General features: G+C 46.8%; 1 protein-coding gene across 1 annotated transcript; it reads right to left on the reverse strand.

Annotated features, from left to right (window-relative positions):
- Positions 1 to 1,575: 1,575 nt before the first annotated feature.
- Ube2s (ubiquitin conjugating enzyme E2 S) lies at positions 1,576 to 5,604 on the reverse strand. Its single transcript, XM_031385171.1, has 4 exons — positions 5,397 to 5,604; positions 4,668 to 4,815; positions 3,847 to 4,037; positions 1,576 to 2,054 (listed from the first exon to the last, which is right to left on the reverse strand). Exons 1-4 carry the CDS (start codon positions 5,397 to 5,399, stop codon positions 1,725 to 1,727), a joined length of 672 nt encoding a protein of 223 aa, XP_031241031.1. The 5' UTR covers positions 5,400 to 5,604; the 3' UTR covers positions 1,576 to 1,724.
- Positions 5,605 to 17,865: the final 12,261 nt, after the last annotated feature.

The raw sequence follows: 17,865 nt of genomic DNA on the forward strand, positions 1-17,865 counted from the left end.
CCCATTAGTAGCCCTGGATTTCAAATTAAGTATCTGTAGGTTTTTTGTTGTTGTTGTTAATGTTCACATGTTTTGCTTGATTGTATGTCCTGTGTACCATGTATGTGCCTCGTGTTGATGAAGGTCAGAAGAGGTGGCTGGAGTTCTTGAAACTGAAGTTAGTGTTAGTTATATATGGGTGCTGACAATCAAACCCAGGTCCTTTGCCAGAGCCAGCAATAGCCATCTCCCCAGCCTCTCAGTATCTGGACTTTTGACATAAGAAGCAAAAGCTTTACTCAATCCTGATAGGCTAATATGGTAGGGTAGCTCCTACAAGAGTCCTACGTGAACAGCATTTAAGTGGGCATAGTGGAGCATGCCTTTAGTCTCAGCAACTAGAGGCAGAGCCAGGCAGGTCTCTGAGGTCAAGGCCAGCCTGACCTATATTCTCAAGTTCTGGGCCACCCACAGCTACACAGTAAGACCAAACCAAAACCAAGCAAACAAAACCCTAATATTGCCAGGCGGTGGTGGGGCACGCCTTTAATCCCAGCACTTGGGAGGCAGAGGCAGGCAGATTTCTGAGTTCAAGGCCAGCCTGGTCCTGAGTTCCAGGACAGCCAAGGCTACACAGAGAAACCCTGTCTCGAAAAACCAAAAAATAACAACAAAAAAATACAAAAACAAAAAAAAAAAACCCAAAAAACAAAAAACAACAACAAAAAAACCCCCCAAACCCCAATATTGCAATGGGCTAACCTCCCAAGGCCAATAGACACTTCATTTTGCCCTTTAAAACCCTAAGGAGAGCCGGGCAGTAGTGGCGCACAGCAGAGGCAGGCGGATTTCTGAGTTCAAGGCCAGCCTGGTCTACAGAGTGAGTTCCAGGACAGCCAAGGCTACACAGAGAAACCCTGTCTCAAAAATACCCCCCCCCACCCCCCCGCCCAAGGAGACAAAACTTGAGATGTCTTTCAAGGCATGTTTTGGCTTTTACATTTTAAAAGTAATCAAACAAAAAAACCCACACGGTGCAGACTAATACGAGGGAGGGAGGGAGGAATTTAAAGTCAGAGCTGGGATGAGATGTTACATTGTTAGTAGATATAACTTTGCCCCAATTCAGGACCAGATTAAGACTATCTAGAGGGCTGGAGAGATGGCTCAGTGGTTAAGAGTACCCACTCTCTTCTGAAGGTCAAATCCTACCAACCACATGGTGGCTTACAAACATCTGTAATGATATTTGATGCCATCTTCTAGGGTGTCTGAAGACAGTTACACTGTACTTACATATAATAAATCTTCAAAAACAAAAAAGACTAGAGCAGCAGTTCTCAAACCTATGGGTCTTTGACCTTTAGGCAAACTTGTTTCCAAAAATATTTACATCATAGCAACAAAGTTAGTTAGAACCACAGGTCTAGAGGAATAGACAATGGGTTCATGCTCCAGCTTAGATTCTAAGCCCCAGTCCACAGGGCAAAGGTGACTCAAATCCTAATTGGAACAAGTCAGACTTGGGGCAGAAGAATGCCAGCTGCTCTAAGCCACAATACAGGCAGAGGTTCTAGACACTTCAAGCATAGAAACTGCTTTTCCAACTTTTTATTTAGAAAACCAAATCCAGGTTCTGGTGCCCCCCCCAATTCCCTCCCCCACCCCAGCCATAATTTAAATAACTTAGAGACAGAGTGGGAGGAGACAGAACAGAAGGGAGGGAAGGAGAGAGAAGAGCCCCACTACAGTCGTCTCAGTGCTCGCTTCTTGTCCAACTTTTTCTTGGCTGCCAGCTTCTTATCTCTCTCACCTGCATGTTTCTTGGCCATGGGACCCTCAGCTCCTCCTAGGACCCCTGGGGTCATAGGGTCAACAGAGGAGGCTGAAGCTCCACTGGCCAGGTCCCGGGTAGCCTCAGCCCTCCCACTGCTGGTGCTACATGCACCCCCATGGATTTCTGTGAGCAGACGGGCCCGGGCAGCATACTCTTCGTAGTTCTCCAAAAGCAGGCGGCCTGCCTCCTCATTGAGTGCAGACTCTGGGTTAGGGTGGATCAGCAGGCACTTGATGGTCTGTGAAGAAAGGGTCTAGGGTCAGGGAGGCTTGTCCAGCTTCATGGTCGATACACTGGCTCTTCTTTTCACTCCCAAATCAGTTCCCTCAGATCAGGACCAGCCTGTTAGCATCCTTATTCATTTAGGTCACCCTCAAAGGCTGCTTTCCTGTTCCCACAAACACTTCAAGTACAGCCTGATGTTGCCAGAGGCCCTTCCCTAAGGAAGTTCAGCCAGTTTTCTGTACCTAATGTTGCTTTGACCTTATTTCTACAGGTGAACATAAGTTCAGAGGTCCTTCCTAAAGGTGGGAAATTACTCAAAGGCATTTAGCATTGGAAAACTTGTATTTGGTTTTCCCTATATGTTTTATACTACTATGTAAGATGTAGAAACCTAAAGTGATTATTGGCTCTACCAGGAATGCCAAGTTTGGAGACACTGACCACAGGCCTTAAATGATATATCCATCCAATCCAGTTCATTCTAAATGTTAGTTCAGAAGGCTCCATGAATTAAACAGTCCTGAGCTAAGCTGGTTAACAGACATTTCTATGAGCTTCTGACATACAGAACACCCGAACCAGCAGATGTTCCCAATGCTGAAAAGGAAAATGGAATCTCCTCAACTTTTACCACTGTAGCTTCAAACTGGAGGCCTGGATATCCCTCTTTTACCAGGCCCCAAAGCAGAACCAATAGCCATCTAGTATTTTCAGTACTTTGGATAGAACCAAGCTCAACCAACATCCAGGAAAAAAGGCAAAACAGAAAAGATTTTTAGGGCTGTTTACTTTAGAGCTTAATCCTTCCCAAGTGCCCTGAAGGAAACCCCAATTCTCTGTCTTCACAACCATCAGCCCTAGAGGCTCATTAAGAATTAAAAAAAAAAAAAAAGGTAGAAAGGAGGCACCAGGTTACCTAACTACTTTACAAGGCCTTTAGAGACCTTGGAGCACTGGCCTAGATCAGTTACCTCCACCTCAACTGACTAGGGGAGAACTTTGGTACAGTCCTATACACAGAAGATGCTGAATAGTGTCCCACAAAATGTCCCAGGCAGTGTAATTACCCCCCATGTTAAGAAACATTAGTACAGGAAAACAATTTTGAATTAAAAACAGTGGTGATGGTTACACTGTCCCAATGCAAGAAACAACATAACAAAAAAACTACCACAAGAAAACTCACTCAGCTGAGTAGGGTGGCACAATCCTGGAAACCCAGCTTCTGGGGAGTTTGTCTCATTAACCCACTTGCTTGGGTCAAAAAATATAATAGCCTCGGGGGAAAAAAAAACGAAAAAAACCAACCAACCAACCAAAAAAACACGGCTAGAGGTTAAGTTCATGGCCAGTTTGGGCTTTTAAAATTCATTTTTTTTTTTTGTTTTGTTTTTTCCAGACAGGGTTTCTCTGTGTAGCCCTGGCTGTCCTGGAACTAGCTCTGTAGACCAGGCTGGCCTCAAACTCAAGAAATCCGCCCGCCTCTGCCTCCCAAATGCTGGGATTAAAGGCGTGTACCACCACCGCCCGGCCTAAAATTCACTTTTAAATTGAAACTTATGGTATGTAAATAAGAGTCGCTAAACCACACATTGCTCTCTATCTCCTATAAAACCACCCTCTTAGACAAACCCAGTAGTTGAATGTCAAGGTCTCTGCTTTGACACTACAAAATAGTACTTAGTTTCATAAGGCAACCCTTCCATTATTTTCCAGAAAGGCTGGGAACTTTAGAAATGATTCTGTCTCCTACTATTCCAGTTTATTTTTTAAAAACTAGACAAAGTACCATGGCTGAAACTCACCAGCAGCACATGTCGTATGCCCAACTCAGCTGTCCAGTCCCTCTTGAGCACATTGACACAGATCTCGCCATTGGGGCCCACATTTGGGTGGAAGATTTTAGTCAGGAAGTAGCCCTTGGGTGGGGAGGCAGGGAAGTCCTTCCCCAGTAGGAGCTTCATTCGGAACAGACCTCCAGCATAGGGAGTCCCTTCTGAAGAAGAGGAAAAGGGGCTGCTTTACTATACACTAACATCCTTCAACACTGCAAAGACTAGTTTCCTGGGTCTGGTTGAGGCCACTTTACAGGACAAAGGGACCCAACCCACCAACTTTTCCTGCAAACCATTTCCCAAGCCTTTCTCCATCCTCATGAGGGGTGTTTTCATTTATTTACCTACTTGCTTGGGTCAAAAGTGGTACTCACAGATGGTCCACCCACCAGCAGTTGCTACACTAGCTAACAGTAGGCCAGGCAGACATCTTCCACACCCTCAGCATTATAGACCTGATTTTAGCTGACTTTGTAGAAATTCAGTTGACAAATGAGGTCTGAAAAATCTAACTGGCTTACTTAATATATGCAAATCAGTTTATTATCACCTGCTTCCCTCACAATGTGTTTTTGTTTAGTCTTGTTTGTGACAGTCGATTGATTAGTGTTTCAGATCACCTGGTACACTTTCTATTTCTGCTCAATTTATATGCATCCTCTGGAAAGTCACACTTGACAGCCTTAACGAGAGCCTAAGCAAAAGCCCACATTTTGTCACCAGCACCTGAGAAGTTGAATCCTGCTTGTTCCCTTAGTCAAGGGGCCCCTCCCTTCCGTGCTCACACTCACCGGGGCCCTCGATGGTAACCTGCAAGTCTGTGAGATCCTCCTCATTGGGGAAGACTTTAATCCCATCAGGTGGGTCTGCTGTCAGTGTTGTCACCTCCTTGTACACTAGGCGGATGATGTGGGGAGGCAGATTCTCTACATTGGAGTTCTAGGCATGGAGGAAAAAAAAAAAAGAGAGTGAGCAGCCCGAAACAGCTAGGATTAAGGTCGGTGGATCCCAGAATCCAGAGGTCCGATCATTGCCCCAAGGCTGACCGGCCCAAAGAAACACGACGGTGTCTCAGAAAAAGCTTCTACGTGGCTCGTCGTACCCGAACCTAGTTAAGACGCGCACGGGTTCGCTACTGGTTCCAGGTGGGCCTGAGGCCTAGCCGGAGCCCTTCCCCTACTTAGCTTTGAAACATCACCGCCAACCCTCCCCACCCCGGGGGAAAGAAAAAAAAAATCAAAAAGAGAAAAAGCCTGGACGAAATGGCGGCGGGATGTCTCGCTCCCGAAAACACCCATGGGCGGGCCGCAAGGCGCCCCAAGCACTCCCCAAGGCTCCGAGGGCCGCTCTGGGCTCCCCCACCGTCTGTCGAAAGGCCCTGGGGCCGACTCCTAGCTCTGGACGTCCATCCATGCCACCGGAGCACTCGGAAGCTGGCCAGAAAACACTCGGGACGCCGCAGTCGCCTCCTCTGCCAGAGTCCCCAACGGCCCCTCGGGCCTCCCGCGTCACTCACTCACCATGACTTCAGCCGGCCGGGGGCGGGTCCCCCCGGCCCCCTTCCTGCACTCCTCGGACCGCCGGCCGGGGCGGGGGGCCCAACTACCGGCCGCTGTGGCCCTAGCGAGGCCCCCGTGGCCCCGCTCCGCTCCCCACTAACTCCGCCGCCCGCTACACAACGCCCTCAACGTTACGTCCGCTCCTCCGTACTAAGCCGGCCGCGCGCCCAACACCGCGCTTTTATAGCCCCTCGCAGGCCCCGCCCCTCACGGCACGTCTGGACCGCGTACGTCAACGCGCACGTTGATTGGCGGTCAACGCGCTTTTCTCTGCTCTTCTCCGAAGAGTAGCCGAAGTTCGAACCCAGTCTGTCAGGAGAGGACTATCCAATGAGGGCTCACGCCGGCTGGGGAGTAGACCTGGGAGAACCGAGCGGCTAAAAACCTAGAGCAGAGGGGAAGGGCAGGGGCGACGCGGCCGCTGATTGGGCCATTTGAATGAGACGCCGCCACGACTCGGGGGTGCGCGCGCGCGCTCCGGCCTGGAGGAAGACGCGCACGCGACTAACGGTTAGGCCGGGGAAGGGGCGGAGCGAGGGAAGACTGGACTGCAGGGGTTAAAGGAGGGACGGAAGGGGCCTTGGCCAATAAAGAGGGGCGGTCGTGATCTGGGACTTGTGGGGGCAGGTAGCTGTTGAGAGTTACCAATGGGAAGCAAGCCCAGTGTGATAGACCACACCGCTGACCAATGAAATGTCTCAGTGTCTTTTGTGTATGCAAATATTACGCGGGGAGGCTCGGCGACCTGGCCGCGAAGCCGTGGAAGGGCGGAAGTCTGTGTGGGATTTGTCTATGGGGCGCCATTTTGTTGTGTGCTCCTGGTGTGTGTTAGGAGGCCCCCAGAATCAGGTTGGATGACTCCGAGGGCTTGGACTTCCTGACCCTGTAGTGTATGACTTGTTTCTTTAGAGGCTAGTAAACTCTTGGATCCTTAGGGAGGCCAGACGAAGAAGTTAGGGAAGCCTCACTGAGGGCTTACAGAGGACCTGAGTTCAGTTCCCAGGACCCACAAAGCCTTATGGAGAGCTTTGCGACTGGCTTCTAGACCCATACACTTTTGTTAAGTTTTTGAGAGACAGGAATTCATTACTGGCCTGGAACTCCTTTTACACCCCCCCTCCCCGCTCCTCCCGCCCCGGAGTCCGGGGGTTGTTTTTGTTTTGTTCTATTTTGTTTTGGCTTTTCAAGACAGGGTTTTTCTGTGCAGGCCTTGCTGTCATTCCTGAAACTCGAGCTATAGCCCAGGCTGACCTGAACTCAGAGAGATCACCTACCTCTGCTTCCTGAATGCTGAGATTAAAAGTGTATGCCACCACACCCTGGCCGGCCTCATTCCTTTTATATCCATCCTCTAGCCTGTGGGATAGTGCTGCCTACATTTAGGTCATCTCTTCGCTCACCCTTAATTAACCTCCGAGACCTGTCCTTACATATACTCTCAGAGGTTCTTACTAACCATGAAGTGTTAATCCAGTTATGACAGCGTGGCAGAGATCTAGAGACAAAGCTATCTCTAGGAATCCCATGCTGGGGAGAGAACAGTCAAGCTTTGACTCCAGAGGAGTCATCCAGGAAGAGATTTCACAGTTCTGACAGCCTGTCTCATAGCTAAGTCTGCATAGGCACGTTCCCTGAGTCTTGTTTCATATTTTCTGTAAAATTGTAGTTTTGCTAGAGGGAAAGCATAAAGAAACAAAGGAACTTCTTCCTTGACAAGGTCTGGTCATACTTCTTAGGAAACTCGTTTTCTTTCATCAATTCCTTTTTTTTTAATTTATTTATTATGAACATATAAGTGTTTTGCCTGAATGTATGTAGGTACACAGTATGCATACCTGATGCCCACAGAGTTTAGAAGAGAGTATCAGATCCTCTGGAACTGGAATAACTGATGGTTTGAACCCCACCATGTGGGTACTGGGAACTGAACTCAGGTCCACAGTAAGAGCAACAAGTGCTCTTAACCACCAAGCTATTTGTTCTATGTCAGAACAAGGTCCAGGAATGGAGTCATGTCAGGAGAATTTTGAGTGCTTGTGAGATAAGAGTCTTTGTGACCTCTGTTTTGTCAAAACATGGAATGTGTTTTGTATTCCTGTGTTCCTCCAAGATGTAGCAGCTAGGAGTGAATTTGCTTCCGATTATCCCTATAGCTTGCTGGTGTTATTCAAGTAAGTGATTAAACTGTACTTTATATACCTCTATGGAAAACAGGTTTTTGTTTTGTATGGCTTGTTCTTGTGATTGTATACTACCTGAATTCATGCGCCCTTTACTCCTGTGACCTTTTTTAACCCTCAGGGTATATAAATCTCCATTTCTCAACATGTGGGTCTTGACTCCTTTGAATGGAGGGGGTTGAACAACACTTTTAATGGTTGCCTAAGACCATTGAAAAACACATACTTACATTATGATTCATAACAGTAACAAAACTACAGTTATGAAGTAGCAATGAAAATTTTATGGTTGGGGGTCACTACAACCTGAGGAATTGTGTTAAAGGGTGGCAGCATTAGGAAGGTTGAGAACCACTGTTATAAATTGTTTGCGGCTATGAATAAAGTAGGCTATTGCATGAAACTTTAGTTTGCCTGATTTATTGGTTCCATTCTCCCAGGTCCCACTGCCTTTAGAGTAGTCACAGTTCAGCCCCCTTATTTTACAGATTCTTGTCTTAAGGTTTTCTTCTGGTATGGAGATGAGTTACAGGTCTCAAGTTGACAGAACTAACCAATCCTGTTTGACTTCAGCATTACTAATAAGCAAAAGAAACAAACTTACATAGGGAAAACTAGTTATGACTTTGGATTAGGCAATGGTTTCCTATACCTAATGCCAAAAATAACAGAAGAAAAACAAATTCTACTTCATCAAAACTAAAAAAATTCAGCCGGGTGGTGGTGGCGCACGCCTTTAATCCCAGCACTTGGGAGGCAGAGGCAGGCGGATTTCTGAGTTCAAGGCCAGCCTGGTCTACAGAGTGAGTTCCAGGACAGCCAGGGCTACACAGAGAAACCCTGTCTCGAAAACAAACAAACAAAACAAAAACTAAAAAAAATTCATGTTCAGGGAACCAAAGTGAAAAGATATGGGTTGGGCTATGGCTCAGTGGTAGAGCACCTGCTTAGACTCTGCCAATGAAGGGCTAGAAGTATGGCTCAGTGGTAGATAGCCTGCCTACTGTTCAGCAGCCTGGGCTACATGAGACTGTCTGAAAAAGCCAAACCAAACAAGGTGAGGAATAAAGTACTTGCCTTACAAGAATGAATTGATTTTGTTGTTTTGTTTTGTTTGTTTGTTTTTTGTTTGTTTGTTTGTTTGTTTTTTGAGACAGGGTTTCTCTGTGTAGCCCTGGCTGTCCTGGAACTCACTCTGTAGACCAGGCTGGCCTCGAACTCAGAAATCCACCTGCCTCTGCTGCCTCCCAAGTGCTGGGATTAAAGGTATGCACCACCACTGCCTGGCCTGAATTGATCTTAAATTCCCAGAATCCATGTAAAAGCCAGGTACAATAGCATGCATCTATAATCCCAGGCAAAAATAGGAGATTCCCCAGAAGCTGGGAGGTCAGCTGGCCTGGGGTATACAGCAGCAAAGAGGAGCCCCTGCTGCAAACAAGGTGTAGGTGAGGGCTGACCCACTTACAGGACATGCACACATAAACCTGCGCTCAAACACAGGGACACAAATATATGAACATACATACATCTCACACACACACACACACACACACACACACACACACACACACACACTTATATAAAGACCTCTCTTCCATGTGGTATTTTGTCACATAAATGAGAAAAGTAATAACAACAAAAAAGTACTAATGCAGAGCTTATGAATTGCTTTCAGAATTGGAGGTTTGGGAATGCTGCAGGGTGCTGTAGTAGTTAAGCAGGTGATAAGGTAACATTTGAAACTGGAGAGAGAGCCAGGAATTAAAACACTGCTCTCACAGAGGCCCCATGTTTAGTTCTCAGCACCCACATCAGGCTGCCCACAACTGTCTGTAACTCCAGGTCCAGGCGATCCAGTGCCATCTCTGGCCTCCTCAGGTACCAGCACACACTTAATATACATTCATTTATGCAGGCACACACATATAAAGTAATTTTTTCAAAAGAAGGTAACATTACCAGGTGGTGGTGGTACATGCCTTTAATCCCAGCACTTGGAAGGCAGAGTGAGTTCGAGGCCAGCCTGGTCTACAGAGTGAGTTCCAGACAACTAGCACTACACAGAGAAACCCTGTCTCAAAACAAAAAACAACAGCAACAAAAAGATGCCATTTGATTTCAGAGTTGAGAGAACCAAGGGAGGAAGTTGTATAAGAGTCTATAGGAAGGGGGCTGGAGAGATGGCTCAACGGTTAAGAGCACTGACTACTCTTCCAAAGGTCCTGAGTTCAAATCCCAGCAACCACATGGTGGCTCACAGCCATCTGTAATGAGATCTGATGCCCTCTTCTGGTGTGTCTGAAGATAGCTACAGTGTACTTACATATAATAAATAAATCTTTAAAAAAAAAAGAGTCTCTAGAAAGAATTGATGGCAGAGGAAACAGCTGGTATCAGGAGTGGGCCTGGATATTAACAGTCTTCAAAGTATGTAGCAATCCTAGACACTGTGTTCTTTTCTACTTCCTATCTTCTTAGGGAGGCTGCACATCCTTTTGTGTGGTGTGTGGACTCTAGAAGGTTCTCTGCACTATAGTAGCCTGAGTCTCTCTAAACAGTCACTTATGTCTTTCCACCTGTGCCTGCACTCCTGGATAGGAAATAGACAGGAAGCCCTTGTCATCCTGGGTGGAGGGGAATTTATCAATGTCATTGGACTAGGTGCTCCCTCTAGTGACAAACCCAGAGCACAAGGCAGAAGGTGTGCATTTGGTAACACATTTTTTCCCCCTTTAAGACAGGGTTTCTTTCTGTAGCCCTGGCTCTCCTGGAATTCACTCTTAGACCAGGCTGGCCTTGAACTGAGAGATCCACCTGCCTCTGCCTCCTAAGTGCTGGGATCAAAGGTGAGTGCCAATACTGAGTATTGAGGCTTTCTTTCAGAGCTGTAAAACCAATGTCTCTGATGGAAACCAAAAGTAATCACAGGGACTCGGGATAAGGCTCAGTCAGTACAGTGTTTACCATACAAGTATGAGAACCAGAGTTTGATTTCCCAGCACTCCGATAAAAAGCCAGAAAAGGTGGCACTCATTCTTGGTACCTGTACTAGGGAGGCAAATTATTTAAAATTGACAGCTGACCTCTGTACACATACATATAATGGAATGTTATACACACACACTCACAGGATTTGCAATGGAATGCCTAGTATCAACAAGTATGGGAGCAAATCTATTCTCACACATGGACTTGACACAGGCCTTCTGGGTTAAAGTTGGCACTGGCCAGCTGTAAGGGTGTGTGATTCATTCAAGAGGAATGATACCTAAGACTCACATAGTAAGCAAAGGCAAAGAGCTTTTACTCTGCAGAGAACCTGCGTGCAGGGCCTACAATGTACCAGGATGGAAGATGGAAGTGTGGCCTTTCCGGGTCAGTTTAAAGGCTGTTAGAGGAGGAGTGGGCGACTTTTACCTTTCTTTTCCATGCTTAGTTTGCTTTTTCTCCAGGGTGCCTTTGTGATTGGTTAAGGCTCTGGGGGACTTGGGGAACTTTTGCTGATTAACTATACTTGGAACAAGCTATGTGGTGGGGCAGCTTCCTGACTGGCTGCCGGTAAAGGATTTTTTTTTTTTTCTGGAATTGACTTGTTTTGGATTTTTGCAGTTCTGGTAACAGAAACTTGGGCCTACTCTCCCAAACTGCTAGTTTGCAGCTTGTCATGGAGTCAGCCTGGCTCTGGCTGACTTAGTTCTCTCACAACAAAAGGTCTTCAAAACCCAGGCAGGGGATGTAGCTCAGTGGGTGGTATGCTTTCCAATCATATATGAAGCCCTGGATTCAGTCTTTAGCACCACATGAAAGTGGCTGTGAAGCTGGGTGTGGCGATGCTCATTTAATGGAGGCACTCAGGAGGCAGAGAGGAGTGGGTCCTTGAGTTTGAGGACAGTCTGGTTTACAGTCCAGGATAGCCAGAGTTACACAGAAAAACCCTGTCTCAGAAAGCAAGCAAGCAAGCAAGCAAACAAACAAAAGCCCAAAAAATAAATAAACCCTGCTGTAGTGGTACGTATGTGTAATCCCAACAGTCAGGTGGTAGAGGCACGTGGGTCTGGAGTTCAAGGTCATCTTTGGCTACATGGTCAGTTTGAGACTAGCCTGGATTATGTAAGACCCTGACTCATAAAAATTATAATAAAGCTTTTTTTTTTTTTTTTTTTTGGTTTTGTTTATTCTAGATAGGGTTTCTCTATGTGGCCCTTGCTGTCCTGGAACTCACTCTGTAGACCAGGCTGGCCTTGAACTCAGAAATCTGTCTACGTCTGCCTCCCAAGTGCTGGGATTAAAGGCATGTACCACCACTGCTCCCCCCCCCCCCTTTTTTTTAAAGAAAGAAGACAAGGAAAAATAAGAATTAGTTGAATGGTGGGCTTTTTGGCACGTCCAACACCTAGGCAGGAGGACATCCTGGGCTACTTGCAAGACCCAGCACTCACATTGAGCAGCTCACAACTACTCCAGCTCTAGGGGATCTTCTACCCTCTTCTGACCTCCTCAAGTACTGCATCCCTGTTGCCCAAGTCACACTCAGACAGTTATATATGCACAGAATGATTAAAATAAAAACTAAAGAAATAAATGAGAGGCAAAATAAAAAGGTGTAGACTTTAGAGGTTCGCAGGACAGCAGGTTAAGAATAGCTGCTCACAGACTCTTAGTGATGCTGTGGAGTTGGGAACTTGGAAGGGAGAGTGTTAGCTTCCAGAGGCAGAACCACAAAGCTGCAGCAGACTTCTTCTGCCCTTCCAGAATGCGGTGTAGGAGGAGATGGCTCTTTTACCTCCCTCTTTGCCACTGCTTTCTTTCTCTCTCTTTTTTTTTTCTTTTTTTGGTTTTTCAAAGCAGGGTTTCTCTGTGTAGCCCTGGCTGTCCTGGAACGCATTCTGTAGACCAGGCTGGCCTCCTAAATTCTGGTATTAAAGGTGTGCACCACTACCGCCCACTCAGTGGCCACCATCTTTACCAGCTGATGTATTACCTTCTCTTTTCTTTCTCTCCTTCTTTCCCATCATCACCTTCCTTCCATCCTTTACCCCTCCTCTGGTTTTTTTAAAAAATAAACAAACAGAACTTAATTTTATTTTATGGGTATGAATGTTTTGCCTGCTTGTATGCTTGTGCACCACATGCATGCAGTACCCTCAGAGGTTGGAAGAGGATGTTGGATCCCCTGGAACTGGAATTACAGATGGTTGTGAGCCACCATGTGGTGTTGTAAACTGACCTGGGTCCTCTGGATGAGCAGTCAGTGATTTTAGCCAATGAGCTGTCTCTCCAGCTCCACTCGACCCTCACCCCCATTTCTTGAGATAAAATCTCACTATGTATCCCTGATTGACCTGGAACTGGTGTGCAGTCCTCATGCCTTGTCTGCAGAGGAGTTCTGGTTTTAGTGGCAACCTCTCTCCCTCTCCTTCTCCCTCTCTCTTCCTTCTTCCTCTCTCCTCTCTCCCTCTCTGCTTCTCTCCCTCTCTTCTCTGTCCCTCTCCCTTCTTCCCTCTTCTCACTTAAAAAAGGGGGGTGGTGGTGGTGAGATGGCTCAAGCAGGAGCAGGTAAGAGCACTGACTGCTCTTCCGAAGGTCCTGAGTTCGGATCCCAGCGACCACATGGTGGCTCACCACCACCCGTAATGAGATCTGACGCCATCTTCTGGTGAGTCTGAAGTCAGCTACAGTGAATTACGCTGGAGTGAGTGGAGTGGAGTGGAATGAGTGGGGCTGTCCTGAGTTCAATTCCTAGCAGCCACAGGATGGTTCAACGCAATCTGTACAGCTGCAGTGTACTCATACCCATAAAATAAATAAATCTTAAAAAAAAAAAGAAGAAGAAGCTGGGCAGTGGTGGCGCACGCCTTTAATCCCAGCACTTGGGAGGCAGAGGCAGGCGGATTTCTGAGTTTGAGGCCAGTCTGGTCTACAAAGTGAGCTCCAGGACAGCCAGGGCTATACAGAGAAACCCTGTCTCGAAAAACAAAAACAAAAACAAAAACAAAAAGAAAAGAAAAGAAAGATACACATTTATGTCCAGCCCCTGAGAGGCAAAGGCAGGCAGATCTCTGCTGAATGCAAAGCCAGCCTGGGTCTACAAAGCAAGACTCCACAGAGAAACCCTGTCTTCTCCCCCACCCCACCCCTTCCCCCCCAGAAGAAAACAAGTAAAGTTTATTTTCTTTTGAGTTGTTTGTGTTTGTGAACATTTGGGTGTGTGTGTGTGTGTGTGTGTATGTTTGTGGGAGCTCACACACACATATACAAGGCCAGGTGCTCTGGTAAGCCAAAGCCTCCTGGAGAACAGATGTTTGTGAGCTGCAGGAGCCAAGCCATGGGGAGGGGGTGGGGTGTCCTGTGAAGAACAGCAGTCCCCTTCCATCCAGCCCCACTCCATCCATCCATCCATCCATCCATCCTTTTCTTTTGGCTAGAATTCCATGTGTAGCCAAGAATGATCCTGAACTTTCTTCACTGTTGTTTTGTTTTGGAGACGGTTTTGTTATGTAGTCTTGGCTGGCCTGTAACCACTGTGTAGAGCAGGCTGGCCTGATGTCCCCCTTTCTCTGCCTCCTGAATGCTGGCATTAAAGGCGTGTACCACGGCTTGTGGGACTGATCTTAAACTTCTGATCCTCTGGCACCCACCTCCCAAATATCAGGTTGACAGGCTCATGTTTCCATTCTTTCTTTGTTTTTTTAAATTTAATCATATTATGTGTGTGTGTGTACACATATATATGTATATACACATATATGCCCCTGCATGTGTAGAGGTCTGGCTATAACCTTTGGGTGTTAGTTTCTTCATTTCATCATGAAGGCTCCAGGTTTGGTGGCATGAGCCTCTGTACACAGAAGTGCCTCACCGGCCTGCCTACTGTTTCTTACCTAACAACATCATCCTGAGGTGTTCCCTCTCGTGTGTGTGGGGGTCACAAAAAGACTATCTTCATTATCTTCCTCCAGACGACTGTCACTATTCAATTCTCTTCTCTCTCTCACTCTGGACCAAGCACAGAGAGTTGGGCATGTATAAGTTAAATAGATGTTTGACACAGTACTCTTGAATTATTAGATGAGGAAAAGCAGGTTACAGAGTGACCTATATATAGGAAGATTGCTTTGTTGGGGGGAAGTGTATTTGCATGAGGAAAATTCTGGAAGGAAGCATAAAAATGCAAATGGCATTTGACTGACTGGCTGATGTTCACTTGGCCCTCTCCTCCATTCTCTGGATCCTCTCATCTGTTCCTCTCACAATCACCATCATTGTCAGGGTGCATTTGGCTGCCAGGAATGGGAGCCCAATCAAGAGAGGCTTGTGGGAGAATTCAGGGACTTCCGAGGGCCATTTACTCCTCAAGAACAGGGACTTATTTGTGCTGCTCACTCAATTTTGTTGAATAAATCTGCGGGTTAGCATAACAAAAATATGAATCCAAGCTGCCTCCTTAGAGTCCCTAGCTAGGGCTAGGTAGTTAGTGCCCTCATACCATCTTGGCCCCTTTCTTACTTACCCCAGGAGTTCATGTTTCCTTTCTTCCTCCTCCCCTCTCTTTCGTCTCTGTTCATTTCTATCCCCAGTTTTTGGGGGGTGGGGGGTGGGGGGTGGGGGGTGGGGAAGGTTTTAAGACAGAGACTTGCTATGTAGCCACAGCTGGACTGGTGGCAACTCTTAAGGTTGCGTGTATGTGTTTTTGTGTGTGTGGAAGTCATATCTCAACCCCACAGTGTCCTTCCTCAGGAGCTGTCCACTGGAGTTTGGGGGTTAAACTAGTCAGCATGTCCCTGAGATCCACCTGTTCCTATTTTTCCAGTATCCTTGCACCTGGCTCTGTGTACTGATGTTGGAGATTCAACACAGGTCACCAAAGTAATCAGGTCATCAGTAAGGTCCTGAGCACCTTTCTGATGGTGCCATATTCTCAGCTGACCTTGTTATATTTTATTAAGACAGGGTCTCATGCAGCGTAGGCTGGTGTTGAACCCTTGATCTTTTGTTTTTCTTTTTTCTTTTTGGTTTTTTGAGACAGGGATTCTCTGTGTAGCCCTGGCTGTCCTGGAACTCATTCTGTAGACCAGGCTGGCCTCGAACTCAGAAATCTGCCTACCATCTTGCCTGTGCCTCCCAAGTGCTGGGATTAAAGGCATGCGCCACCACTGCCTGGCGAACCTCTGATCTTTTCATCTCCACTTCAAAAGTACTGAAATTAAAGGCGTGCTGCACTTGTCTGAGCCTTGTCCTTTTGCTCCTCAGTGATGGAATTCTAGACGTATGCAGTGAAGCCCAGCCCTGCCTCTATCTCTACCTTTCTCCCCCAGCTCTTCTTCCAGGATCATTTGCAAATAAATACTTTGAAGTAATATTGCATGTTGGGTCCTATTTGGCCCTGGCATGAGTTTTGTAAATTGTCTCAATCGCTTTGATACTGGAGTGATTCAGCATGACCTGCTTAAGCCTGCCTTTGCCTAGCCACTGCTGATGTAGAGTAACTTTGTTGTCAGTCACCCCATACCCTCAACTTTCCCCTCCCCCTATGCCATCTCACCTCAGCAAAAAACTCCACCTCCTCTCTGAGCCCTTTATAAAGAAAAGATCGATACAATAAAATGAGTTTTGGAGATCTGAGCCACGACACTCACCATCCCACTCAGCCTGGAGAGGCTCAGCTGGACCAGGCTCTCTCTCTCTCTCTCTCTCTCTCTCTCTCTCTCTCTCTCTCTCTCTCTCTCTCTGTGTGTGTGTGTGTGTGTGTGTGTGTGTGTGAGACAGTTTGCAAATGTTGGTTCTCTCCTTCTACCATGTGGATCCCAGGGATCACATTCAGGTCATCAGGCTCGACAGCAAAGTGACTTTACTTACTGAGCTACTTCACTGGCCCCAAATCTTTCTCAGAGTTCACAAGTAGATGCATGGAAGCCGCCTCCCTCTCAGACTGCAGGCAAGCACCAAGATATAATAGCAGCTATCACCACACAAACATTTGGTCATAGTTAGCTTCAGTTGTCATCTTGACAACTTAAGATGAGGAAACCTCGGTTGAGAATTTGCCTCCACTGGACTGGCCTGTGGCTAGCTAGGTCTGTGAGGTATTTCTTAGTTGCTAATTAGAGACAGCCAGGCCTCAGCATCAGCACCAGTCAGCAGGAGGGACCATAAGGGAGTCCAGGAAAAGTTCTCAGCTGTGCCTCTCTTAGTGAAGTGAAGATCAGCGAAGACTCGAGACCAGCAAGCGTGGCACAGCTAGCTCTACCTCCATCACTGTCCACGGAGTCCTTTTGATAATCTCACCAAACACCACGTGTCCTCCACGAGTTTTGCCTCAGCACATACTTCTGTCTCAGCTGACATCACTCTGCCAACTGGTCCCAGTCCACAGAAGTGGCAAGAAGCTACAGCACACCACCAGAGATGCTGCTCCATTTTTTGGTGCATTTCTCTCTATGGAGTCCTGATGAATGGAGCCCAACTATGCATTGTAAGGTGTACCAATATGTGGGAGTCATTATCAAAGAATTCCTCATCATTTGTCCTTTCAGGTGCTTGCTTTAGCAGAACATTCTTTTCCTGTGTCGGCTTCAGCCAAACGTTTCTTCATAAGTCTGCCTTAACCTTTCACGTGTGTCCATTTCAGAAAAACATGTGTTTGCCCCAGCAAAATACCATCTAACACAACTGACTTTCCAAAGAACCCTTAAGTCTGGGATATATAAGAAAGCATGCTGAGGGAGCTGGAGAGATGGCTCAGCATTTAAGAGTACTGGCTGCTCTTCCAGAGGTCCTGAGTTCAATTCCCAACCACCATGGTGGCTCCTGACCATCTGTAATGTAATCTGACGCCTTCTTCTGGCATGCTGGTGTCCATGCAGATAGAACACTCATGTACATAAAGTAAATAATCTTTAAAAAAGAAAAGCATGCTGAGCAGAGCGAGCAGTAAAGCAGTAAGCAGTGGTCTTCGTGGTCGCTGCTTCTTTCAGTTCCTGCCTCCAACTTCCTGCCCTGAGTACCTGCCGAGACAATACCCTCAGTAACGAGTGTGGGAGTTATAAGCTGAAACAACCCCTTTCCTCTCCAAGTTGGTGTTTATCACAGCAGGAGAAGCCAACTAGTACGTAGTCCAGTGCATTGGATGAGAGGGAGACAGAGGCAGGGCCAGTGTTCCACAGTTATCATCAACAGGCACACCAAAGCATCCTACCTTCCCACTCCCCCTTTGAATAGAAACTTTCAAAAGACATGTTGGTGTCAGG

This window comes from Mastomys coucha, unplaced genomic scaffold (genome assembly GCF_008632895.1).
Source record: "Mastomys coucha isolate ucsf_1 unplaced genomic scaffold, UCSF_Mcou_1 pScaffold21, whole genome shotgun sequence".
NCBI lineage: Eukaryota > Metazoa > Chordata > Mammalia > Rodentia > Muridae > Mastomys > Mastomys coucha.

What these genes read in the sequence shown, in the direction of transcription:
- Ube2s (XM_031385171.1), bottom strand. An exon ending in GGTTACCATCGAGGGCCCCG is followed by an intron (nt 4,038 to 4,667) that starts GTGAGTGTGAGC and finishes CCTCTTCTTCAG; the next exon opens with AAGGGACTCCCTATGCTGGA. An exon ending in GCATACGACATGTGCTGCTG is followed by an intron (nt 2,055 to 3,846) that starts GTGAGTTTCAGC and finishes CTTTCTTCACAG; the next exon opens with ACCATCAAGTGCCTGCTGAT.